The 26,464-nt window shown below is 38.4% G+C and overlaps 1 protein-coding gene across 3 annotated transcripts in view; it reads right to left on the bottom strand.

Annotated features, from left to right (window-relative positions):
- Window positions 1-26,464, bottom strand: part of DMD (dystrophin) — a 1,714,964-nt gene that overhangs the window by 192,830 nt on the left and 1,495,670 nt on the right. For all 3 annotated transcript variants that reach the window (XM_061178412.1, XM_061178413.1, XM_061178407.1), the window contains one exon: window positions 15,255-15,315. In XM_061178412.1, coding sequence (XP_061034395.1) covers window positions 15,255-15,315 — 61 coding nt within the window. The remainder of the gene's footprint in view (window positions 1-15,254; window positions 15,316-26,464) is intronic.

The raw sequence follows: 26,464 nt of genomic DNA on the forward strand, positions 1-26,464 counted from the left end.
GCTTCAAACTTTACATGTTTAAACCCAGGCATTTCCAGGATTTCTATATAGAAGAGTGGCTATCTAGTTGACAAGCTTATTCTTTTGCTCAGATCATATGTTTGCCTGTTGTTGCTGGGGGTAAAGAGTGGCCGGTGGGCATTACTGAGACCAAAAGTTCTCCAAGTCACCCCTTGGTGCTGCCAGTGGTGTCTAAGACAGATCTCTTGTTTTCCCTACCAAACTTGTTGATCTTCAGGTACCTGTTCCAGCCAAAAGCCCAGGAGACATCTGCATTGCCTTCGTTCCCTTACTCCTGACCTCCAGTGCATCAGCAAGAGCTGCTGATTGTTTCCAATATATATCCCAACCACTTCTCAAGAGCTCCACTGCTACCATTTTCCAGATCTAATCTACCACCAGTGCTTTCCACACACCTAGCTGGTCTCTCTGTTTCCACTCTGGCCCTTCCTATTTCTTCACCCCTTTTCCACATGTTCCACCAAGTATATTCGCATAGCAGTCAATTATGTCCTGCCAATCTAGTCTGGTCTCAAACTATACTATAACAAGGCACCAGTGTAAAACATAACAAAAGCAAAACACCTCCATGAAACTTTACTTGGGACATTGAGAAAGATTAGTGTTTGTGTTTCAAAAGTTTTCCTCTTTGGGGTTGCAGAAAAGTGTATTCAGGGCTTAACTTCAAGAGCCTTCTTATTTACAAATCAGATATATTTTGCTAATTTGTAATAGAATTGAAAGTAAGGTTTGGCAGTAAGTGTACTTTACATTGTGAACATTGAAACAAGCAAACAAAGCGTGTTGTCTGCCAAAATGCTTTTCGTTTTTGTTGTTACTCATGGTTGTATGATTTGAACTATCGTAGAAAGACAGTCGGAGGAAGGCCCAGGCACTACGGCATTTAAAGGATTGTCTTTCTTTGTAAAGGATGCATGAAACTTGGAAACTGGAAAAATAAATTTACTGCAATGCTCAAAGTATCAAGAATTGCCCAATTAGGGTTTATTTTAAATTAGTTTTCAAATTTAAAGATAACGGGATTAAATTATACCTTTATAGTTTATATTATACACTTACTTAAGAGTGGCTTGTATATTTTCTGATTGGCTTATAAGCAGACGTGACACTACTGTGTTCAGGATCACTCCCCTTATTTCCCAGAATAATGAAGTTCAAAGTGCAGTGCAATTATGTAAGGGCATACATGCTATTTCATAACATCTACAGAATTTATATCTTTAGACACTTGTGCCTAAATATAATCTCATATCGATTTATTACTACATCTCTGTCTTACTTTGGTGTTTTATATCCCAAATTAAATTTCCCACAGAGTTCCTTAGGTGTATTATTAATCTGTACAAGAACAATAATCTACTCACTACAGCCACCACTATTAATAATCTTTGTAATCATTTACCATGCCTCTATTTTTAGTTTGTAATACATATATTTAGGCAAGGAGAAGCAAAAAGGAATCCTCAACTGACAGAGTACTATGAATAAATTCAGTAGAAGTTGGTACAGTCGAGCATGAAACTCTGAATAAAGTTACCAGTCTTCGAGAATTATATCCAGTAATCCTAAGTACACTTTTCTTCACTCTGCTGTTTATAAAACTTGGTGATAAAGGTTTTTGTTCACTACAGAACTAGACGTTATTTGGATAAAAATATTGCTGGTCTGGGATTCATGCTTCCCCAAGCAATATTGATTTGCTGGGGATTATTTTCCCCCATTTTTAATTCAGTGTTTGTAATTTCAAATATTTTGTTTATTTTTTCCCAGTGTTTTATTGAATTAATTCTATATTTTTTGGGCCACAGCAACTATTGTAAAGGTATGGCTCAAATTGCCAGATGATATTATTCAGTATTCTTCTGCTTATCCCAGATCCTTCAGACACAGCTATTTTTATACATTCTATTAGACATCAGGATTTTTAGGTTTTAATTTTAAAGAAATGTTCCACAACTGAGCCTTCTGATATACCCTGAGCTCTAGTTACAGTTACAGTCAGATAACTTCTCAGGAAAAATGACTTTGTAGTTTGAACATGTTTTCTCCATCCTTCTATATTAATTTTTTCCAGTTCACAACTCAAAACAAGATTAGTACGCTTTGAATCTACCAGCCGGTATAGAAAGATCAAACTTCTACCTCAACATTGCTTCCTTTCAGCTTATACATCTTCTTCTCAAGCAATGCATTCAAGGACTTGGAATATAATTGGCAATTTTGTTGATGATGAACGAAGCTGAGCAGAGTAAGGATGACTTTTGCTACTCTGCAGTGCTTACAGTAAAAAGAAATGGCTTGGCGGCTGCATATATGAAATACAAGTTAGATAAACAACTCTAAGTTCCTTGACAATAAAGTCTATTTAAAAAGATATCATGCGATGACTTCCGCCCCTACCAAAACAACCACAAACAAAACAAAACTCTATCAACATTGACATTTATGCAATTAATCTATTTTCTATGTGCTTGATAAATGACATCTAGTATTTATCAGCAAATGGCAAGGACTGGTTGAATATAATTGAATTCCATACTTGAGGTCTTTTCTTCCCCACTGGATGCCACTATGGCTCTGCCGTAATGTCTCTCTTAGATTCTACCACCTACCTCATCCCAACCTCTTTCAAAATCTTTTACTATTAAGACATAAGCTTACATGCACTCACCAAACAACCTTAGCTCCTGAGATAGCCTGTGTGTTTTGACAGAAATAGAATTTGAAGGCATTTTCCTAAGATATCCTCACAACAGTTTTGGCAAAGGAGCTGCTAAAGGAATACATTCACTTAAAAATGCTGTCTCTAAAACAGCAACTTTCGAAGATTTTCAGTTTATAGACAGTTCAACCAGGCATCCAACCCCATTAAGTATTTCTCTCTGCTCTCAACCAACTGAAACGCAGAAAAATGAATGAACTGATGGTTGAAATTGTTTCCAAAATATAATGTAATCAACTGTAATTCCAGTTAGATTACATAGAATAAAAACATTATATGGAACACCTCTAATCTGTTATTATCTGTTCCTTTATAAGAATGCCTATTAGGATCAGAGCTAAGTTCTCAAGGATGTGTTTAATCCTCAAAATCAAACAAAACAAATTTTAAGTATTTATTCTCAATTTCTTATGTCTGAGATAATAAAGTGCTAAGAATGGTGCAAAGATGCATAATGCACACGTGTCATCAAGGAGTTTACAGCTTAACTGGGGAGACAAGTGATCTGAAAATTAACAAAAATATTTCAAGAGTTAAACAGCAAAGATGACTTAGGACTTCAAGGTTGTTACAGAGGTCCTTGTTATCTGAAAGAATGATTCTAAGGTAACTTTTAAAAAAATTAAATGTCATTTATATAATTTTCAAGATAGAAATGTATAAGTGCTTTATCCCTCACTAATTTTGACCCTGACCTTTTCTTAGACCTGTGATTTCCTAGAACTGGGGACGACATGATAAGGGAAAACACATGGACCCATTCATTCTGCTTTTTCTTTCCTTTTTCTCACTGCAAAGAGAATTTTTAAATTAAAACAAATACACACTGTATAAGTATAAAGGGTTGAATTTAGAACTGGACTCACATAAATCATAGATTTTATCTTGTTCCGATCTTTACTAGTGATTCAAAGGATTATAGGGAAACACCAGGCACATAAAACATTCTTTGCCTGGAGGAACCTGAAATAATCAGATACACTGCCCCCAAATATCCCTATTCTTTCACATTATGATATGTTCTGGTTTCTATTAACAGAAAAGTTTTTAAAACATTTATGCATAAACAGTGATATTGAAAGGAAGCCATTTTAGTCTCCAAAGGTTTCCATTTTATAATCTGTTAATGACAATAATAGGAAAATGCTCACGTGACTATGCCCTGTCTTCCATCCAGTCATAACTCATAAATCCATAAATTCCAGGTTTATTTACAATAAGTAAAGTAGCCAAACCAGGTATATCCTGCTAAAAACATTTTATAGATGGGGACTTTCAGGTATCTTTCTGCTAGTTAAATGCCATTAACAAGATTAACAAGAAGGTCTGGGAGGTCATTAGTGTGTTTATAAGGTGGTCTTTTGAGTTGAGGTCATTCTTTCCCCTCAACCCCCCAGGGAATGAATCACAGGCTTGCTGTTAATACACTTTTCTCCTCCACCTCCCTCTCTCCCTCTCCTTCCCCCTGCCCCCTTCTCTCTCTCTCTGTATGTGTGTGTTTACACACATACATATATATGTATGTATACACACACACACATACAGGCACGTATGTAAAATGTTCACAAGTTTTCTTTAAATTTTAGCTATAAAGATACTTATACCTTGAACTTTTGCTATAGCTATGCTTGGCCCCTCCTGCTCCATCTAAGAAGCATTCATTCTTCTCTATTTGATGGTTTTTTTGGCGGAAAAGTTTGTAGCACTGATATAAGTAAGAGTGAGGAAAAATAATCAATCTGGCCTTTTATTTGATAAAGCACTTAGATTCATAGATTAATTCAGGGTAACTCTATACATTCAGATAGACATTTTTCTTAATCTTCAGGAAATACAAGTTATTCTTTATCCTCAAAAACATATTAATTGCCCAAAGTGGTTTGGTGACTTTAAGTCCTTACAAGAGAAAGTGTAAGAAATTCTTCTTTGCCACCACATAGTTACAATAATAAAAAAAGAGAGAGATCATTCTGCAGTAAGATGAGATTTTTCTACACGTAATACATGGGGTTACCCAATGCTCAATGTCTAGGGAAGTCATGACTTATGGCCATAGGCCATATGCGTTTGCCTCGTAAGGCTAGAACCATAGGCCTGAGATTTATGGAAAAGGTGAAACTTTATTTGTTACCTGAAGGAGGGGACAGTATCAAATTCAAGGACAAGCTCTAGCGTCGCAAAGGCTGCTGAAGAGCTGCCCTAGTCCACCTGAGTTGACCACGTCTTACCCTTCAAAAAGGCTTGGCATTGGGAGTATGAGGAGAAACACATGCTGCGGCATCTATTAGCTTACTGGTCTTGCCATACTCTCATCTTAGCGAAGCCCTGATGGGAAGTGGCAGGATGTGACTCAGAAATCCTCTGCTTTCTCAGCTTCCACAGAGGCAGGCAAGTGCCTACATCAGGGCTGGCCAGGTTTTTGTTTCATTTTATTTTCTGTTGCCCTTTATTGCCAAAAGCAGTAAAGAGAGACTTAGGTCTCGGCAAGAGCACAGTGGCAGAAGCTGACTGGTTAGGTAAGCCAAGGGAAGAAACACCAGCAATGCGGGGAAGGACCAAGAGGATAGTGTTGGTGACTCCCAAGACAGCAGTCCCACAGCGGAGGACTGGCCACACTTGGTTACACTAAGAGCCAGTTTTCAACCAACAATACTAGGAAGTTGAAAGAGTTGGGAACAACAGGTAAAAAGTATTATTGTTATTATTATTTGAAATCTCAATTCTCTACCCATTTATTAATTTTTGTGCTCCCAACCCTCAGTATCTCCGCTACCAAATGCATCCCTACCTGCATCCTCGAGAACCCTGTCTAAGCTGGCCCCTGCGCTCCGGGGGTAGGCAACTAACTCCCTCCCAGGTGGGCAGCTCCAAGCAACTTTGACCCACTAGAGTGTGCGTGTAGGGGGTAAGGGTAGTGATTGTGGAGGTCCTAGGCTGGGCGTGAGGTGGGCCAAAGCCAACTGAGGTCACAGGGTTGGTGGGAAAAGGCACAGAGCGGGTCACTATTACTGTGACTTGGGAAAGCCACCAGTCTCTCTGAGCCTCAGCTTTTTCTTCTTTATTAGATACTAACTGGTGGTGCTAATCCTCATAAATGGGAAGATACAGCTAGTCTTATCACTTAGCACTTAGTAGGCACACCTTAAACTTGGCTTTTCATCCTGTCTAGGAGGTTATATGGACCGTAACTACGAGATACTCCCTTGGTATAAAGCACAAGACCGAGAAGAAGTGACCAAACCAAAAGGAAACAAAACCACAACTAAAAGTTCCTTCTAAAACAACAAAGAAGCAAGTTAAAAATTACTCTTTGCACTATCTGCCTTGCAATAGCTTTGGGGACCAAGATGGATGTGGATAAGCTGAGAAAGGAAAACAGAAAAAGCAACTGAAAGTTCCAGGGGGAGCAGGGAAGCTTCTCTGTTTCATCCACCTGGGAGTTAATGATATCAAAGAAGACGTGATCATTTGCTGAATGCTGACAGTGGGCTAAGCCTCATATAGGACCTGTTCTTAGGAGCTTTACAGACTGCCGAAAGCAGAGATGGGTTTGTTTTTCTTTTTCTATCTTGTGCAAGGATTTAAAAATTTTGCAATGTGACGGCACTGATTTATACAACGCACTCAGTTTATTGTTTAAAAGAAATTATATGTGTGTGTGCGCGCTAACTATCTTCCAGAAAGAAGCACCTAATTCCTTCTCCCTACCCTCTACCCTCCCCCACCCTATCCTCTGAAATGATGGGGGGGGGGAAGACTGAACGGGATTTGGAGTTTTCCCGCTGAGAAAGGGACATTTTCTGCAACCAGGTCAATGTTCAAAGGACTAATGCTCTAAGGAAATTATCCAAAGGGGTGAGGCAGTTCAGGGTTATTAAGTTATTTTCAAATGCTGTCTGGGTTGCTGCTGACCTTTGTGAAGGCAACAGGATGCTGCTTCCCAGGGGGGCAGGATAAGAAGCAATTAGAGGAGCCTAGGAGAGGCTCAGGAATGTTTGGGAATTTACAGATACCCAAAATTATATGGGAACTCCTAGAACGAAAATAAACTAATTTGATCAAGGACATATTTGTGTTCTAGAAAATATTCTAAACATGTAGCTAATACTGGATATATCTGTAAGAGTGTTTTCTTAAAGACCCAACACTCGGTATTTATTAGACGTCAATTAGGCTTCAGTTCAATTTCAGAGAAGAGAAGTAAAGTTAATTCATATTCCTTGTATGCCAGAAAGTAGAATGGGTGTGACGTTAAGTATTCACAGAGTCACAATATGATAAAGCTGGGTTTCAAATGAAGGTTTATCTGAGGCCACAGCCCATGTTCTTTTCTACCACATGACTATGGAAGAATGTACAATGCTTAACAAAGTTAGAAAAAGAAAATGAAGCAATAGCTGAAATAACTTACTCCTCTTTTTTGGGGAAGCAGACCTAAATATATTTTATGAACACTATCACATTCCAAAAAGTGCCACGAATGAGGCAGAGGGAATACTATACATGCGTAATATATCGGAATTTTTGGCATGTACACAACATTATAGTTTAGCTGCAGCATATATGTGTATATGTACATATGCTGCCACCTTTAAGCATTACATATAACAGAGAATGTTATAAAAATTTTTCTGTAAAATAAAAACTTATCAATATCATTCTCTTAAGACTCAGTGGCTACTATGTCCCAGCCCCAAAAGTAAATCCTGTATACAAATGCTTAGTGAAACACAGTGGTTGATCAATTTAAAGCTCTGCTGACCACTGCAAAGGCATAAGAAGTATCATGAGTGGCATTTAGGAAAAACAAAAAGACCCCAGTTCTGCTGGAACAAAGAAAGCCAGAGCTCAGAATGATCTCAGGCATTATCTAGTTCTACTTCCTCACTGTTGGTGGGAAAACTCAGTCCCAGGTGGGCTGAGTTATACTCCAAATCATATTGTTAGATAAAGACAGAACAGAATCTAGACCTCAGGATGTGGTGTGTAACAGTCAGACACTCAGGCTAAGGATGGTCTCCTAGGCACCAAGTATAGGAGACATGAGAAACTCTGTAAAAGACTAAGCATACTTTCTAATATTAAAGTTGATATCTACAGGTTATGAGAGACACACTTGGGTGGTAGATCTAAATGGACACACAAACACCTGAAGATTTTTTGAAAGTAAAAGGAGTCAGGAAACTGTAAAGCATGTGGAATTGCTAGTAGGTGTTCATTCATTCATTCAAATATCTACTGAGCACATGCTATCTGTGAAGTACTATGCTAGAAAAAGAGATACAGCAGCTATCCTCATGAAGTCCATATATTTCAGTCAAGGTTACATGTACCAGCTTATGAAACTATAAAGAAGGCTGTGAGATTTTTTTGTGAACTTTATGAGACACAGAAGATACTAACATCCATGTCTACCAACAAGGTCTACAAAACCGAAGGCTAGAATCAGCACTCCGTATAACACTATGGCCTCTCCTTCACTCTCTTTCAGTTAATATCTTAAACTGAGTTGTTTTCATGATTATATCATCAATTATGCGTTACTGACCATTCCTTCATTGTGGCTCCAGAGCTTAATGAGACTCAGCTAATGTGACCTTTGGAACCATCAAACTGTGGAAGAGAAAGCACAGCAGAGAAGACTGACCTCTGGGTTATCTTTGTGTACAAAGCCTTTTGAAAAGTCAGAGCACCAGGCTTCTGGCAGCGATTTCACAAATTTAATTACCCAGAGATACTCACCAGTATCCTCAAAGACTGACAGCTGAAATTAGACAGCTGATTCTCTATTACATCCGCTTCCTATTATCAACGGTGCTAAACAGTTAAGCAAAAAGTTTAATATTATTTGTCCTTCCCATCTTGATAAGATTGATGATGCAATAAGAATCCTCAAGGGCGATATGAAGATTTGTTTTCATTCCTCTGGAAAACTGTTATGAATAATTTCTGTTTCAAAGTCAACATTCATAAAATCAGGGAATGTCGGGACTGGAAATAACCTGTGATCTCATGTGATTCAGCCCCCTTGGATGACAGATGGAGAAACTGAGGCTCAGAGAATATAAGTGATTCATCTTTGGTCAAATAGCTAGTTAACAGCAAAGTTGCAACCAGACTTCAAGTCTTCTGTTGCTTGGTCAATTTACTATTTCTGCTATTTCATGTGGTCTTATCAGCTGCTAAAAGGTATATTTTTATTTTTATTTTTTTATGGAAGCATCTGGGATTATGGATGTGAAATGATAATGTAAAACCCACAGTCCAGGCTCCCCTAGTGAACGCTAATTTTTTTTTAACATCTTTATTGGAGTATAATTGCTTTACAATGGTGTGTTAGTTTCTGCTTTATAACAAAGTGAATCAGCTATATATATACATATATCCCCATATCCCCTCCCTTTTGTGCCTCCCTCCCACCCTCCCTATCCCACCCCTCTAGGTGGTCACAAAGCATCAGCTGATCTCCCTGTGCTATGCGGCTGCTTCCCACTAGCTATCTATTTTACATTTGGTAGTGTATATATGTCCATATCACTCTCTCACTTCGTCCCAGCCTACCCTTCCCCCTCCCCGTGTCCTTAAGTCCATTTAAAAGGTATATTTTTAAGGAAAATATACATGTGAAGGATCTTACCAGAAACAGCACAAAATTATATTCTGAGAAAAACTAAGAAAACCTCTGCCAATCTCAACCAATGTTCAACTGAATGTCAGAACACTAGAATCATTCCTAGAACAGTGAGGTATCAGGAATGAGACATGGTGGAGTGTTTTCTAAGCTGGATATCATAATCCGGTGTTCTTTATAATAAGAGCCCACCTCATTCTCAGAAGATGTTTCCACTGCAAACTAGCCAACACAGATATTTAGCACGTTGATTTGCCGTTAAAGCTGAGACATAGCTAACTACTGCTTCCTCTCTATACACAGGTACAGAAATAGTAGTCAATAATTCAGAGGAACAAATAAACTAATCTAAAACTTGAATCAGAACAACTCCTGGCACAAATAATAGGGAGCTGGAGCAAGAATGAGGGCAAGATATGCTTTAAATATGGGAGGGATTTGGAATCTGAAGAACTGTCCAGAAAATAGAAATAGAGGCAATATGGTATGGAGGGAGGTGGTGTCAAAACTCAGATGCTGGGACTTCCCTGGTGGCGCATCTGCCTGCCAAGGCAGGGGACACGGGTTCGAGCCCTGGTCCAGGAAGACCCCATACGCCGAGGAGCAACTAAGCCCGTGCGCCACAACTACTGAGCCTGCACTCTAGAGCCCGCGAGCCACAACTACTGAGCCCACGTGCCACAACTACTGAAGCCCGAGCACCTAGAGCCCATGCTCCGCAACAAGAGAAGCCCCCGCTCACCACAACTAGAGAAAGCCCACACACAGCAACAAAGACCCAATGCAGCCAAAAACAAACAAACAAAGAAACAAAAAACTCAGATGCTACTGGAGTTAGAGAGCAAGGGTACTCAAACTCAGAGCAAGATTCATCACTTTAACTGTGAATAGACCAACAGGATACAAGAAGACACAAACACCAAAAGGTAAGTGTAGGTGGATAGCCATAATTTCATGCAGAGAGTCAAATACTTGTACCAGTAGAGCCAGAGGGATGGTAGTCATAAGAATATGGGAGAGTCAGAACTCCAATCAGCAAATTTGGCAGCAGACACAGCAATAGTAATAAGAAATGTTGACTGAAGCGACAGTCGGCTTCAGCCAGGGAGGTTTTATTATATATCTCATTTTGCTAAGCAGAAACCACCAGAAAGTTGCGAGCAACTCAGATATAACAGGTGGCTGTAGAAACATGCCTGGGATTGAGAATGGAGAGAAGGGTAGGTCAAGGTCACTAGACAGCTACAGCAATGTGTACAACAATCAAAATAACCAGCAGGAAAAGACAGACACTTCTTTAGACATGAGTTGTTTCTTGAGCATTGCATGTAAAAAAGAGCTGAAGAGTTAGCATGTTCCCCAGAACCCCATTTTTCACTCTTCTGTGAAGTACTTCAGAAATATTTAGAAAGGCAACCTGATGAAATGCATTGCTGGTGATTGAGTCAGCAGGTTTACTCCCAAGTTTCATTAGTGAATGCCTCCCAATATTTAGCAATTGCAGCATCTTTGAAGGAGGAAAGGACCAGCTTGCCTAAAAATCAAATCCTTCCTAAGAGTCAGCTGGCAGAAATATAAGGTCAAACACTTGATCTGGTATTACAGAAAAGTAGCCACAAACCAACCTTCAGCTAGAACTAATATATGTAGAACAGGTTATGACCTCAATTAGTTTCTCCATTTCTGCACCAATGGGAGACGGTGAATAGCATTTACTTTCTTCATGACTGAGTGGAGACTAGAGACGATGCTAACAAATCTAATAACCAATATTTGGGCCATTCCAGTCACGACATCCCAAGGAAGATACGACAGAGCTGGAAAAGATCCAGGGAAAAACAACTAAGATAATCAAGGGGACTGCTTATCTTTCATTCAAGGACAGACTAAAAACCTAAAATGGATTAGAATTTCTCAGACTGGGAAGATGAAAATGAAAAGGAGTTAGTGAGGGGATGTGAGATTAAAGTCGACTCTGGGTAAATATAATTGTATTCAGTGAATTTCATAGCACTTAATTGGGGCTGTCCCTTGAGGTTAAAGAATGTAGATTAAAGAGAAACTGAAATATATCTTTATTTGTTTATAGAGAAATCAGTAAGTTTATAGAACTTATTATTGCTAAAACAAGACTGAACTGGAGAATGGGGAAAGTTTAAGAAACCATTGGATATACTCAATGCCAATTGATTTAACAGTGCATTACTAAGAAATGGTCATGATGCATCCTAATTTTTTTGAAATGAAAATTACTAGGTTGACTGACAACACAGCCATTGGTGCCTACATCTGGGACAGAGTTCTGGGCTAGCTGCCCTGTTGGTCTGACCCAGGGCGCTATTTCTTATGCTCTTATTATGTCATCTATGCAAAAAACATACTGCATGCAAGTTTGGGATTCCTAAATTCTTTTGACAGTCCAGAACACAGAAGAATAATTTTCTAACTCATTAAGAAAGCAAGAGAGTCCCAGCTCTTGGCTCCGCTTGGTTTACCCATATGGGAGTATGCAACATAAAAAGGTGAAAGAAATTCTAACAGAATGCAGCAGCTGGTTAAAGGCTATTATACTGAAAATTTCATGAGTTTGACAGTAGGCCAAAAGACTACAAAATGGCAGAGAATGGAAAAGGCAGTTGTAACAGGTTGAACATTGTTGGTGATTATTTTTTCAGTGGCAATGAAAGCTGTCATCAAATAACCTGAAAGAGATGCTGGCAGTGGTAGGAAAGCCCCAAGGGAGAGGGAATATGAAGACTGTAACAATGATGTATGCTATGGACTAATAAACTAGACAAACATGGAGTTTGAAGTTTCTTAGCATCATATGAAAAGCTGGTGTCACGATGCAGGCATAACCACTATCTGATTTGCGATCTAGAGCAGAAGACGTTGTTAATGACTTAAAACCTCAAGGATGAATGCACGACTCAACAACTAACTGGAACTGTGCTATTAGTGTAGAAACCTCTTGTTACTTAGATGATCAGTTTATCTCAGCATTAAAAAGGAAACATTATAAAGCATTAAAAAATATCCAGAGAAAACACTTGCCTTTGCAGCTGGAAATGTGTGGTTAAAAACTCTTGAATGGAAGTCAGGACAAATAAGAAAGAGGACGAATGGGGACTGGTTGAAATAACGTCATTATCAACTTACTATTATTGTTATTTGTGGACCAATAAGGCATCTCAAATTACGAATGGCATCTGCAAGTGCATGAAGTCCACTGGACCTTGTACATCAAAGTCATTTAGTGTAAACAGAATATTTTAGACAATAGTAATGTGTAATAATAAATCATAAAGGACATTAATAATCTGTTTACTGAAAATGTAAATTTCTTGAACATGCGTTCTCCCTATATTATGGCTTAACATTTTAGGGGTATATTTGAGAAACTGTACAATCTCTAATTTCAAGTAGATTATAATCGTACAGAGAATTGATCTCCGTAAAGTTTCAGGGACATCTTTGAGAAATTAGGTAATCCCTCATTCCAAGGAACTGATCACTTCAGAGGCTTTTAAGGTCTCCATACTCACATTTCTACTAATTTTCCTGTCTACTGTTCTCTGTTTCTTACCATTAAACTAGGAAGAATAATAGTCCTAAATTAAACACCAAGATTTAAGCTCTTTAAATGGGTATCTGGAGAAACTGGAGTGGGTTGAGAGGGCATATTCGAAGCTAATTCACAGTGGAAAAATAGAATTCCTATGTTTTTTTTTTAAACTGAGAATTTATACTGTGTTAATAATGAAAATAAAGAATTTTTTAAATAAAGATAAACTTCTTGAAAAAGAAAGCTGAGATCTTAAAGTTTTTGAATTTGGACAAGACCATGGAATGAGCCACACTCATTGATTCCTACAGCTACAAAGGAACTTAGATATCATCGAGTCCCACTCCTTATTTTATAAATAAGAAACCAAGGTTTGTACAGCTTAAGTGACTTGCCCAAGGCCATACAATCAACTAATCACAGAGCCCCCGAAGTCAAGGTTTCTTATTCCCAGATCTGTGCCCCTACCAAAACTGCCACCATGATCTTCAAGTTGGTGAAAGAGCACTGGAGAAATAGGAGAACAAATAGGAGGACAAATGGAGAGTATCTGTTCTCTGATCCCATCAAGGAGCAGTAAGAAACTAGTATACAGGGAGGAATTACAGCTTTTCTGGAATTTGTCTTCTTTTTATTTTTTGGACCGAATTCATTTTCACTGCTTCACAGAACTGTACTGGGATCTTTTGTAGTAGGTGTAACATCAGGGAGAAGGTACATATTTAGGGAAAGGACAGTGGGACTAGGGGGGCACTCTAGGAATCCCGTGTGAGACACTTAATGAGCCCTAAACAGGTAATAATTTGGAGAATGATGGCTTAAAGATGTCTTGGATTCTCAGGTGATCCTAAAATCTTGGCTACAAAAGGAGTCATTCTTTTAGCTCATAAAGGAATTGGATAAAGTGAGAGTTTTATAAATGGGTTGAAACAGTAGCAGGTCTCAAACATCTTAGTCAGAAATGGAAATTTGTAATGACGAAGACACTGATATAGAAGATGACTGGGAAGAATTTGAACAAAATGGTTCCACAAAATATATAGTGGATGTAAAGCAATATAGTGCATGCCCAAATCAATATATTATTTAAGAAAATGGGTGATTTTAAATAGGTATTAAAACATGTACTTTAGAGTGACTAAATAACTATATACAACAAAAATAATAAAATAAAATTAAAAATAAGAAAACTAAAAAGCAGGATCAAAACATTGAAGGAGAATTTTTAAAGTTAAGAGATACCTTGTCTGTAAAATTTAATAAGACAAATTTTCCTAAAGGATGTATCTCTCCTTGAAGAGCCAAAAAAGTTCCCTCACCCCCATTCTTCTGAGTTAACAAAATTGAGGCATGAAATCAAATTTCTTGAGAACAGTAGTAATGAAGATCTAGGAATGCTGTTATTGCTTTAGAACTGAATTATGAAGAATTGATGGGCAGTGGAAGAATAAAAACAGACTTGATAAATGGAAAAACATTTAATATTTTTAGTCAGACTATGGCAGAAGCAAGTTCAAAGACCTAAGTTGGTACTGAAGACTATTTCATGAATCCAATTAATTTCAATTGTTGTTGAGGTGGCCGATAGAAACTTAAATTTAAGCTGGACTCAGTTATACAACTGATGAGAAACTGTTAAGGTATCATAGTAACTCAACATCCTCTCTCCTCTTTCTTCCATGGCGACCCAAAGTATCATAATTTGTATTTCATGCAGCATCTTGCAGAAGGTGCTTCTAAGAACCTATATTCCTTTGACTGACACAAATGACCCCTGGAAACAGTATCATTTTTGTTGTTGCTATGTGAAAAATGCTGAGTGCTACGTATCAAGAATGAACACCTCAGCTCCACAAATCCAGAACCGCTACTGACTGCCTTTTGGGTACATCAAGTATTTATTCACCTAAAACAGTTTGGGTACAGATAGCTGCAGACATCTTCCATCTTTGTCTAAAGAAGAAGTGTGGGAAAACTCCTAAATAAATAAAATTGTTCTTGTAAATATTCATTGCCACTATCCATAATATTATCAGCAGCTTTTCGTTCTATCACGAAAAATCCACACCACCTCCAATCACAAAACACAGCGTATATGCTGCCTTAAATGGATTTTTCCTAAAGGCGACTCCCTGTAGCATCAGCAGGTTTTCAGTGGTAATTTTAGCATGAGTTACCTATCCAAGCTTCCTCGGGGAAGAAAGAACTAGGTATTGTAGGCCAGGCTAACGTTGAGTTTTAAAAATAAATTCATCTGTGAATATACATATTAGCCACAATAAATGCTTTTTTAAGAAATGATGCTTTCAACTTACTTGATATAGTAGGGCACTTTGTTTGGTGAGATGGCTCTCTCCCAGGGACCCTGGACAGAAGCTGAAAAAGGGGGGGGGAAAAAAGGCAAAAGGTCAAGTTCACGCAAACAAGAAAGACAACATTAATCTCCAGAATTACAATTTTACACTGATGTTGGTCTGTTTGTTCAGTTGCCCATGAAGACAGGACGGATTAACCTGCTGTTCTAATCCTAATCTAAGTAAAACTGAACTCATTCAGGCACAAAGATAAATGCAAAGAAAAAAAAAATTCCACTGCTAAACCTATAGAGCAGGTAAGAAACTGAAAGAGTAAACTGACGGGTTTTCTCTTATGTGTCTCCATTGGGTGCTTTTCTTATAATACTTCCTGTTGCTGTTTCTCAATATCTTTTACTGTTTGATTGACTGGGTTTTATTAGTTTAGCAGCTGAAACATCCCTCTGTGATATATTTACATTCTAAGTTATTGAAGGTAAACTACTCCACTTATCACTCTGATATGCTTGTTTTTCTCTTTATTTGGTTTAAACAGAATCCAATTTCATTTACCAATTACATGTTTAATTGGTGCCTCAAAAATGTCAGATGACCAGCATGATCTTATTAGAAAAGATAACCAAAAGTGAGAGAATGGCACCCAATACCAGAGTGTAATAAAATGTTGGTGATGAGTGATGAATCCTATAGGTGAAATTAAATTTCCCATACTGGGAATTTGTTTTATAACGACTTTATTGTGTATCAGTCAAATCAGTCATCTTTAAACTGTGTTTTAAATGCTTAAGCTGTAGGGGTTTTTTTCTTTCCCAGAGTTGAAATACTTTTTATATACGGTTTAATACGATGGCGTTTTTTGTTTCTTTAAGACAAAATAATCATGTTAGTGGACACTATACCATTTCCTTAACAGTAAAATCTTCCCCCTGAACAGAGTTTTAAGAAACTGGAGTTTTTGAGACATAGAATAGCATCAAGAATATAAATATAAGAAGCATTCTTATTAACAGCTAGCAATTTTATGTGTATGTCCCTTCTTTCCTGAATTTTCATCCTGCTTATAATTTGAAACACAGCTGATGTTGACCATTGTTTCCTCCTATGAAAAGCTCCCTTCTAAATTAGTCTCACAGTAAATTCACTCCACAGTGTATTGAGATGCAAGAAAACATCAAAGCTAATATATCCTTGACTACACTGCATAATATGAAAGAAAAGCTTCTAATAAAACTTTGCCCACTGCCAGACAACTTAAGGGTAATGAAACTATAGATTCTTTGTTTTATATAGAGTAATAGAGGGATCAAATCACCCAACCTTCAACCAGACATGCTGCTTTGTACCTTGGCGATATGTCATTTAAAAGATATAGAACATGAATTTGTATTTAGCTACCTAATTGCACCTTTTCATTTTGGCAGATGGATTTTTAATATGGAGAAAAAAGACATTTATCTGCTGTTTCGAAGTAGTCCCTTGCCTTCAAACTCTCTCTGTCCTTCTTTTTCTATTCTTGTCTCCTTTGCCTTTGTCATTCTCTGCCCAACTCTCCTCTTGTCTGTTTTTCTTCTCTAGGACACAGCTCTCTAGACCAGATTAGTTCACAGAGTAATAAGAGCTGATTTGGGGACTTAGGCTGAACTCTCTGAACTGCCTGGCAGAGTCTGATGTTATGGAAACCTAAAAACCCAAGCCCTCTGTAGCATGAAACATGGTGGAGAGCCAGAAATCATAGCTCCTGGTTGCTCAGCATGCCCTCTTCCTAAAGTCACGGCATCACAGAAGGAAGAAGAGAACTCCAGAGAGCATTTGGTCCAGTTCTCATTGGCTGTATTGCCAAGTCTATGAATGTCTAAACTGAGAAAGAATGCTTATCCTTTTCTTAAAGGTCACTATGGGCTGAGCCCCACCATTTCTCTCATTATCCTTCTCCAGTTCTTTATCATTCTAATGGTCCAGAAAGCCTTTCTGAGTTGGAGGATGCTGAGTACATCCTCTGGTAGCAGAAGAGTCTGTTTGCATTTCCTATATTACTCCTAGGCATCTCTCAGAGAGAACTGGTCTACTGGCTGCCGGGTTGGCCCGGGGGGGGGGGGGGGGGGGGGGGAGGGGGGGGAGGGGCGGGGCTCCGCCTGAGTGAAACAACCTTCAAGCAGAAAATCTAGCAAGGAATAGAAGAAAAGTGACGATGCCGCGCTGAGCTCATGGCAAGACCTGTAGGTATCTTGAGTTGACTTTGCATTGTTGAACATTAAAAGGAAAAAAAAATTCCCCCCAAAATGCCAGAGAAGTAGTCAGAATATGCTTGAACTAAAGAGCTGAATGGATTTAATTTTAAAAATTCCAAAAAATAAGTTCCAGATCAATATGAAATTTTAAGCTTTTGTAACTGGAGTTCTTGTTAATTTTTATAGAGTATATAAATTGTATATGAAAATTGTTAATTTTTTACTTTCTAAAATAAAAGCCTTCTGCCTTTATGTGTAGCTATTAAACAGATCCGATGGTGAGATTCAGTGAATTTTTTGTGCTGAAAGATGTTTTTCCCGCTTTGATTCACAGTTTATAAATGCACCTAAGCAACTGCTTTGCAGTCATCATTTGAAGGTCTGAAATTTTACACTAAAAAATGTCCTTGAAGCAATAAAAAATGAAAAATAACCACAGCCTTCCCCCAATCCTCCCCTGCCCCATCACTACCACAGACACACACACTGGAGCTACTTGCTTTAGAAATGACACACAATCGGACGATGGTTCTATGCGATTGGAATCAGTGCCCCTTCTCAGGAGATTGTTAAACGGTTGTTGGGCAATTTCGCTTGGGGCTGCCAGATGACTCTGGTCTTGCATATATTCAAAAGTTGATCCAATATATGGTAACTCTCATAAGTGTGTCCCAGAATTATCATTTCATTTCTTGCAGAAATGCCAATGCCAACAACAGCTGTTTCTTATCTCAGTGTACCAGTGGAAGCTTGTCATCCTTCACAAAGCTAGCCTACGCGATAGACACGCACACGTCTCTTATGCCTGATGTGGCCATTTTTAGTAGCCCATCAAAAGCAGATTTATTGGCAAATAGTTTTTATGACACTATGCTGTCCTTTGGTATTTTCTTATACAGATGTTTCTATAACCGCTATATGTAATGCCAATGCAGCTTTGTGATTCAGATTCTCGAGTGTAAAAATCATCCATTATCATATGGCAACAGCACCGTGGGGTACTGTCTACTGAATTTAAATAGCAAACTACGTACGAGTTTATTTATTCCAAAACCAACCTCTGAATTTCCCCTTGCGTTACAGATGCAGTATGTTATTAAGAGCAAGAAAGGGTAGCAGTTCTCCCTTCAAATGCTTTTCCTCCCTCGAGGTGACAGGATTCAATATTGTGCCCAAGGAATTTTTGAAAATCACAAACACAGGCTCCAGTGTTTAAGGGAAGTTCTTATTTCAACCACTTTCTAATGCATGATGAACAGAATGGGCCAAGTGACGCACCCTGGTGTTAAGCCATGTTTTAATCGACACAGGGGCCTAACCAGAAAATGAAGAAGAATGCTAATATCATTTAAACTGTGTCAAAAGAGCACTCTCTGGAATTCAGACCCTAATACATTCATTAATCTTTCTACTTTTCTTTTTTTTTTAATTTTTTAATTTAATTTTATTTATTTTTTTATACAGCAGGTCCTTATTAGTCATGAGTTTTATACACATCAGTGTATATATGTCAATCCCAATCGCCCAATTCATCCCACCACCACCCCCACCACCCCGCCGCTTTCCCCCCTTGGTGTCCATACGTCTGTTCTCTACATCTGTGTCTCAGTATCTGCCCTACAAACCGGTTCATCTGTACCATTTTTCTAGGTTCCACATATATGCGTTAATATACGATATTTGTTTTTCTCTTTCTGACTTACTTCACTCTGTATGACAGACACTAGGTCCATCCACCTCACTACAAATAACTCAATTTCGGTCCTTTTTATGGCTCAGTAATATTCCATTGTATATATGTACCACATCTTCTTTAGCCATACGTCGGTCGATGGGCACTTAGGTTGCTTCCATGACCTGGCTATTGGAAACAGTGCTGCAATGAACACTGCGGTGCATGTGTCTTTTTGAATTACAGTTTTCTCTGGGTATATGCCCAGTAGTGGGATTGCTGGATCTTATGGTAATTCTATTTTTAGTTTTTTAAGGAACCTCCATACTGTTCTCCATAGTGGCTGTATCAATTTACATTCCCACCAACAGTGCAAGAGGGTTCCCTTTTCTCCACACCCTCTCCAGCATTTGTTGTTTGTAGATTTTCTGATGATGCCCATTCTAACTGGTGTGAGGTGATACCTCATTGTAGTTTTGATTTGCATTTCTCTAATAATTAGTGATGTTGAGCAGCTTTTCACGTGCTTCTTGGACATCTGTATATCTTCTTTGGAGAAATGTCTATTTAGGTCTTCTGCCCATTTTTGGATTGGGTTGTTTGTTTTTTTAATATTGAGCTGCATGAGCTGTTTATATATTTTGGAGATTAATCTTTTGTCCATTGATTCGTTTGCAAATATTTTCTCCCATTCTGAGGGTTGTCTTTTTGTCTTGTTTATGGTTTCCTTTCCTGTGCTAAAGCTTTGAAGTTTCATTAGGTCCCATTTGTTTATTTTTGTTTTTATTTCCACTACTCTAGGAGGTGGATCAAAACAGATCTTGCTGTGATTTATGTCAAAGAGTGTTCTTCCTAGGTTTTCCTCTAAGAGTTTTATACTGTCCGGTCTTACATTTAGGTCTCTAATCCATTTTGAGCTTATTTTTGTGTATGGTGTTACGGAGTGTTCTAATTTCATTCTTTTACATGTAGCTGTCCAGTTTTCCCAGCACCACTTGTTGAATAGACTGTCTTTTCTCCACCGTATATCCTTGCCTCCTTTGTCATAGATTAGTTGACCATAGGTGCATGGGTTTATCTCTGGGCTTTCTATCATGTTCCATTGATCTATGTTTCTGTTTTTGTGCCAGTACCATATTGTTTTGATTACTGTAGCTTTGTAGTATAGTCTGAAGTCAGGGAGTCTGATTCCTCCAGCTCCGTTTTTTTCCCCTCAAAACTGCTTTGGCTATTCGGGGTCTTTTGTGTCTCCATACAAATTTTAAGATTTTTTGTTCTAGTTCCGTAAAAAATATCATTGGTAATTTGATAGGGATTGCACTGAATCTGTAGATTGCTTTGGGTAGTATAGTCATTTTCACAGTATTGATTCTTCCAATCCAAGAACATGATATATCTCTCCATCTGTTGGTCTCATCTTTAATTTCTTTCATCAGTGTCTTATAGTTTTCTGCATACAGGTCTTTTGTCTCCCTAGGTAGGTTTATTCCTAGGTATTTTGTTCTTTTTGTTGCAATGGTAAATGGGAGCGTTTCCTTAATTTCCCTTTCAGATTTTTCATCATTAGTGTATAGGAATGCAAGAGATTTCTGTGCATTAATTTTGTATCCTGCAACTTTACCAAATTCATTGATTAGGTCTAGTAGTTTTCTGGTGGCATTTTTAGGATTCTCTATGTATAGTATCATGTCATCGGCAAACAGTGACAATTTTACTTCTTCTTTTCCAATTTGTATTCCTTTTATTTCTTTTTCTTCTCTGGCTGCCGTGGCTAGGACTTCCAAAACTATGTTGAATAATAGTGGTGAGAGTGAACACCCTTGTCTCGTTCCTGATCTTAGAGGAAATGGTTTCAGTTTTTCACCATTGAGAATGATGTTTGCTGTGGGTTTGTCGTATATGGCCTTTATTATGTTGAGGTAGGTTCCCTCTATGCCCACTTTCTGGAGAGTTTTTGTCATAAATGGGTGTTGAATTTTGTCAAAAGCTTTTTCTGCATCTATTGAGATGATCATATGGTTTTTATTCTTCAATTTGTTAATATGGTGTATCACATTGATTGATTTACGTATATTGAAGAATCCTTGCATTCCTGGGATAAATCCCACTTGATCATGGTGTATGATCCTTTTAATGTGTTGGTGGATTCTGTTTGCTAGTATTTTGTTGAGGATTTTTGCATCTATATTCATCAGTGATATTGGTCTGTAATTTTCTTTTTTGTAGTATCTTTGTCTGGTTTTGGTATCAGGGTGATGGTGGCCTCATAGAATGAGTTTGGGAGTGTTCCTTCCTCTGCAATTTTTTGGAAGAGTTTGAGAAGGATGGGTGTTAGCTCTTCTCTAAATGTTTGATAGAATTCACCTGTGAAGCCATCTGGTCCTGGACTTTTGTTTGTTGGAAGATTTTTAATCACAGTTTCAATTTCATTACTTGTGATTGGTCTGTTCATATTTTCTATTTCTTCCTGGTTCAGTCTTGGAAGGTCATACCTTTCTAAGAATTTGTCCATTTCTTCCAGGTTGTCCATTTTATTGGCATAGGGTTGCTTGTAATAGTCTCTTAGGATGCTTTGTATTTCTGTGGTGTCTGTTGTAACTTCTCCTTTTTCATTTCTAATTTTATTGATTTGAGTCCTCTCCCTCCTTTTCTTGATGAGTCTGCCTAATGGTTTATCAATTTTGTTTATCGTCTCAAAGAACCAGCTTTTAGTTTTATTGATCTTTGCTATTGTTTTCTTTGTTTCTATTTCATTTATTTCTGCTCTGATCTTTATGATTTCTTTCCTTCTGCAAACTTTGGGTTTTGTTTGTTCTTCTTTCTCCAGTTCCTTTAGGTGTAAGGTTAGATTGTTTATTTGAGATTTTTCTTGTTCCTTGAGGTAGGCTTGCATAGCTATAAACTTCCCTCTTAGAACTGCTTTTGCTGCATCCCATAGGCTTTGGGTCATCGCGTTTTCATTGTCATTTGTCTGTAGGTAGTTTTTGATTTCCTCTTTGATTTCTTCAGTGATCTCTTGGTTACTTAGTAACGTACTGTTAAGCCTCCATGTGTTTGTGTTTTTTACGTTTTTTCCCCTGTAATTCATTTGTAATCTCATAGCGTTGTGGTCAGAAAAGATGCTTGATATGATTTCAATTTTCTTAAATTTACTGAGGCTTGATTTCTGACCCAAGATGTGATCTATCCTGGAGAATGTTCCGTGCGCACTTGAGAAGAAAGTGTAATCTGCTGTTTTTGGATGGAATGTCCTATAAATATCAATTAAATCTATCTGGTCTATTGTGTCATTTAAAGCTTCTGTTTCCTTATTTATGTTCATTTTGGACGATCTGTCCATTGGTGTAAATGAGGTGTTAAAGTCCCCCACTATTATTGTGTTAGTGTCGATTTCCTCTTTTGTAGCTGTTAGCAGTTGCCTTATGTATTGAGGTGCTCCTATGTTGGGTGCATATATATTTATAATTGGTATATCTTCTTCTTGGGTTGATCCCTTGATCATTATGTAGTGTCCTTCCTTGTCTCTTGTAACATTCTTTATTTTAAAGTCTATTTTATCTGATATGACTATAGCTACTCCAGCTTTCTTTTGATTTCCATTTGCATGGAATATCTTTTTCCATCCCCTCACTTTCAGTCTGTATGTGTCCCTAGGTCTGAAGTGGGTCTCTTGTAGACAGCATATATATGGGTCTTGTTTTTGTGTCCATTCAGCAAGCCTGTGTCTTTTGGTTGGAGCATTTAATCCATTCACGTTTAAGGTAATTATCGATATGTATGTTCCTATGACCATTTTCTTAATTGTTTTGGGTTTGTTTTTGTAGGTCCTTTTCTTCTCTTGTGTTTCCCACTTAGAGAAGTTCCTTTAGCATTTGTTGTACAGCTGGTTTGGTGGTGCTGAATTCTCTTAGCTTTTGCTTGTCTGTAAAGCCTTTGATTTCTCCATCAAATCTGAATGAGATCCTTGCCGGGTAGAGTAATCTTGGTTGTAGTTTCTTCCCTTTCATCACTTTAAGTATATCATGCCACTCCCTTCTGGCTTGTAGAGTTTCTGCTGAGAAATCAGCTGTTAACCTTATGGGAGTTCCCTTGTATGTTATTTGTCGTTTTTCCCTTGCTGCTTTCAATAATTTTTGTCTTTAATTTTTGCCAATTTGATTACTGTGTGTCTCGGCGTGTTTCTCCTTGTGTTTATCCTGTGTGGGACTCGCTGTGCTTCCTGGACTTGGGTGGCTATTTCCTTTCTCATGTTAGGGAAGTTTTCGACTATAATCTCTTCAAATATTTTCTCGGGTCCTTTTTCTCTCTCTTCTCCTCCTGGGACCCCTATAATGCGAATGTTGTTGCGTTTAATGTTGTCCCAGAGGTCTCTTAGGCTGTCTTCATTTCTTTTCATTCTTTCTTCTTTATTCTGTTCCGCAGCAGTGAATTCCAGCATTCTGTCTTCAAGGTCACTTATCCGTTCTTCTGCCTCAGTTATTCTGCTACTGATTCCTTCTACTGTAGTTTTCATTTTAGTTATTGTATTGTTCATCTCTCTTTGTTTGTTCTTTAATTCTTCTACGTCTTTGTTAAACATTTCTTGCATCTTCTCGATCTTTGCCTCCATTCTTTTTCCGAGGTCCTGGATCGTCTTCACTATCATTATTCTGAATTCTTTTTCTGGAAGGTTGCCTATCTCCACTTCATTTAGTTGTTTTTCTGGGGTTTTATCTTGTTCCTTCATCTGGTACATAGCCCTCTGCCTTTTCATCTTGTCTATCTTTCTGTGCATGAGGTTTTTGTTCCACAGGCTGCAGGATTGTAGTTCTTCTTGCTTCTGCTGTCTACTTTTCTTATATTTGGTGGATTTGTAGTTTAATAACATACTTGGGTCAAAAGAAAGTGGGGGCAGTTTATAAAAATAAATAAAGTACAGCATTCACTGGGGACAACAGGGAAACCTCACCTACGGGGTTATGAAAAAGGCACTAGGGAGGATCAACTAGCCGCTGGCACTTGGCTCCTCAGATGTATGCAAATTCCAGGAATGGTTTTATGGACACAGTCTATCAAGATCGACTCTAGAGCAACGTTTCTCAACCTTTTGCCACTATGTGCCCCCAACTCCAGGTATCTTTTTAGACATTTTTGCTCCTGATCACCCTATGCCACAGATATCCTGTACAGACATCTGTTTCTGTATTGTATGTATCTGTGCCCTACATATAAAGAGTAAGATTTTTACATCCCCCCAAAACCAATTTTTGACCCTTTGGGGGCAATATCACTCCCGTTGAGAATTCTTGATCTAGAGGAAGTGATGGAGGGGGTGGGGGAGAAAGGAAAACCCCTTCTGTGCCTGAAACATGACCTCAACTAGCTTATTTGATACTGAGTGACCTGTGATGTGGGTATTATTATTATTTTTATTTTGCAGATGATGAAAGAGTTAAGATCACATGGAATGACACATCTAAGGTCATAAGTCAGTAAGTATTATATCCTAATTTCGGTTTATTACTCAAACTGAAGTCAGATGATTCAGGAAATGGAGAAAACAAAGCTGTCCCCTGTCTACTCTGTACCACGCACTGTATGTTTCTTAATGTAATCCTTCCAAGCACCCTCCGTGGTCACACTATTCCATTGTTGCACGTAAAGAAACTGATGCTCAGAAATGGTCAGTAAACTAACCCAGCTAGTAAACGGTCACACAGCTAGTAACGAGTGTATCTAGGATTGCCACCAGGTCTCCTCTTCCTTGGTAACAGAATTTCTAACTGCTGGGTACAGCAATGTTCCCAAGGCTTCTGAATGTCACTTGAGGATATTCAGGTGAGGCTTCTGGGAAAGTTCTTTAAAGGTGGCTGACTAAATTGAAAGGCAGCTTTGCCCTTTTCCCATCCTCTTTCTTCCTGCCTTAGATGTCATGATGTCCAGAGCTATAGTAACCAGGAGAACAGAAGCCGTCTTCGTTGCAGTTCCCCAGAAGTAGACAGAGACAAAGATATGAGTGCAGTGAGTTTGAGCCATGATTTAGGGAAGCACTGGTAGAAGAGCCGGAAGTGAGACAGAGCAGGGAGGAAAGCTGATAAAGTTTGCATTACTGCTTCGGACAGCTGGGGCCCAGTGCAGCTGGGGCTTCAGTGTAGAACACACTGAAGAGTTATCCCTCGTACCCCCCAGGGGAACGGGGAACTTATCTACTATTGCTTGAGGGCTACTCCTGGAGCATGGGGAGTCTTTAACTCCCCGGCACTTCTGGCCTGCCCCTCGTGCTGATGAGCAGGTTCTGACGGCCAGAGAAGAAGGGCTTAAAGGCAGAGTCACAGGTATGTGTCGCTGGAAGCCTAGGCTTGGCGAGCCTGGGCACGGTGAATGCAAGAGGGGATATGGGCAGGACTCTGACAACTTATGCTACAGGAGCTATGCACTAAGAATGACTGAGGAAAAGATGTGAGAAATCTGCGTTCCTGATGAATATGCAGTTATCATTCTGGTTTCTCTCTGGATTTCTATGTGAGAAACTTATAAACCCCTACTTTGTGTAAGCCATTGTTATTTGAGTTTTCTGTTACAGTCAGGTAAACCTGCTTCTAACTGAACCACTCTCACCCACTCAAACCATCTATGGTTGCTCACATCATTCCTGGCTTACATTTTAAATGGCTGAATAGTATTCCATTAATGGAAGTACCATGATTTATTGAAGAAGTTCCCTCTTTGGGAATATTTAGGTTGTTTCCAATTTTTCACTGGTATGAGTAAGGCTGCAATGAACATCTTTGTAGAGAAACCTTTGCACACATTTTTGTTAATTTTCTTAAGCAAAATTCCTAGAAGCATATTTACTTGATTCAAGGAGAGGAACATTTTAAAGGCATTTTATACAAATGACATTCTTGCCAACAGGAGTCTTTCTTTATTGATCAAGGTGGAAAGAGAAAACTCCACAGTCCACAGGTCAATGGCATTCAGTTGGTATAATTCTCAAGGCACGTTAGATACATTGCATGATACAGTGGACTATTTGAGAACACGCGTTTCACATCTCCTCTTTCCATGATAGCTTATAAACTTTTTGAGCTCAGAAAGGCATTCAGCACAGTGGCTTTCTATCTCAAATCCCAACCTAGAGTCCTGAGGGGTATCTGGATCACTAAGGGTGTCCAGAACACATATTCAGAAGGACTGTATTTGAGTCCTGACTCCACCGTCATTGCACGATCTGAAGCAAGTTTTGTTTTCTCCCTGAGCCTTATTTTTCTTATATGCAAAATGGGAATAATGATATCTCCCTTACCGAAATGTTATCAGGATAAAATGAG

Source organism: Eubalaena glacialis, chromosome X, assembly GCF_028564815.1.
Source record: "Eubalaena glacialis isolate mEubGla1 chromosome X, mEubGla1.1.hap2.+ XY, whole genome shotgun sequence".
Lineage (NCBI taxonomy): Eukaryota > Metazoa > Chordata > Mammalia > Artiodactyla > Balaenidae > Eubalaena > Eubalaena glacialis.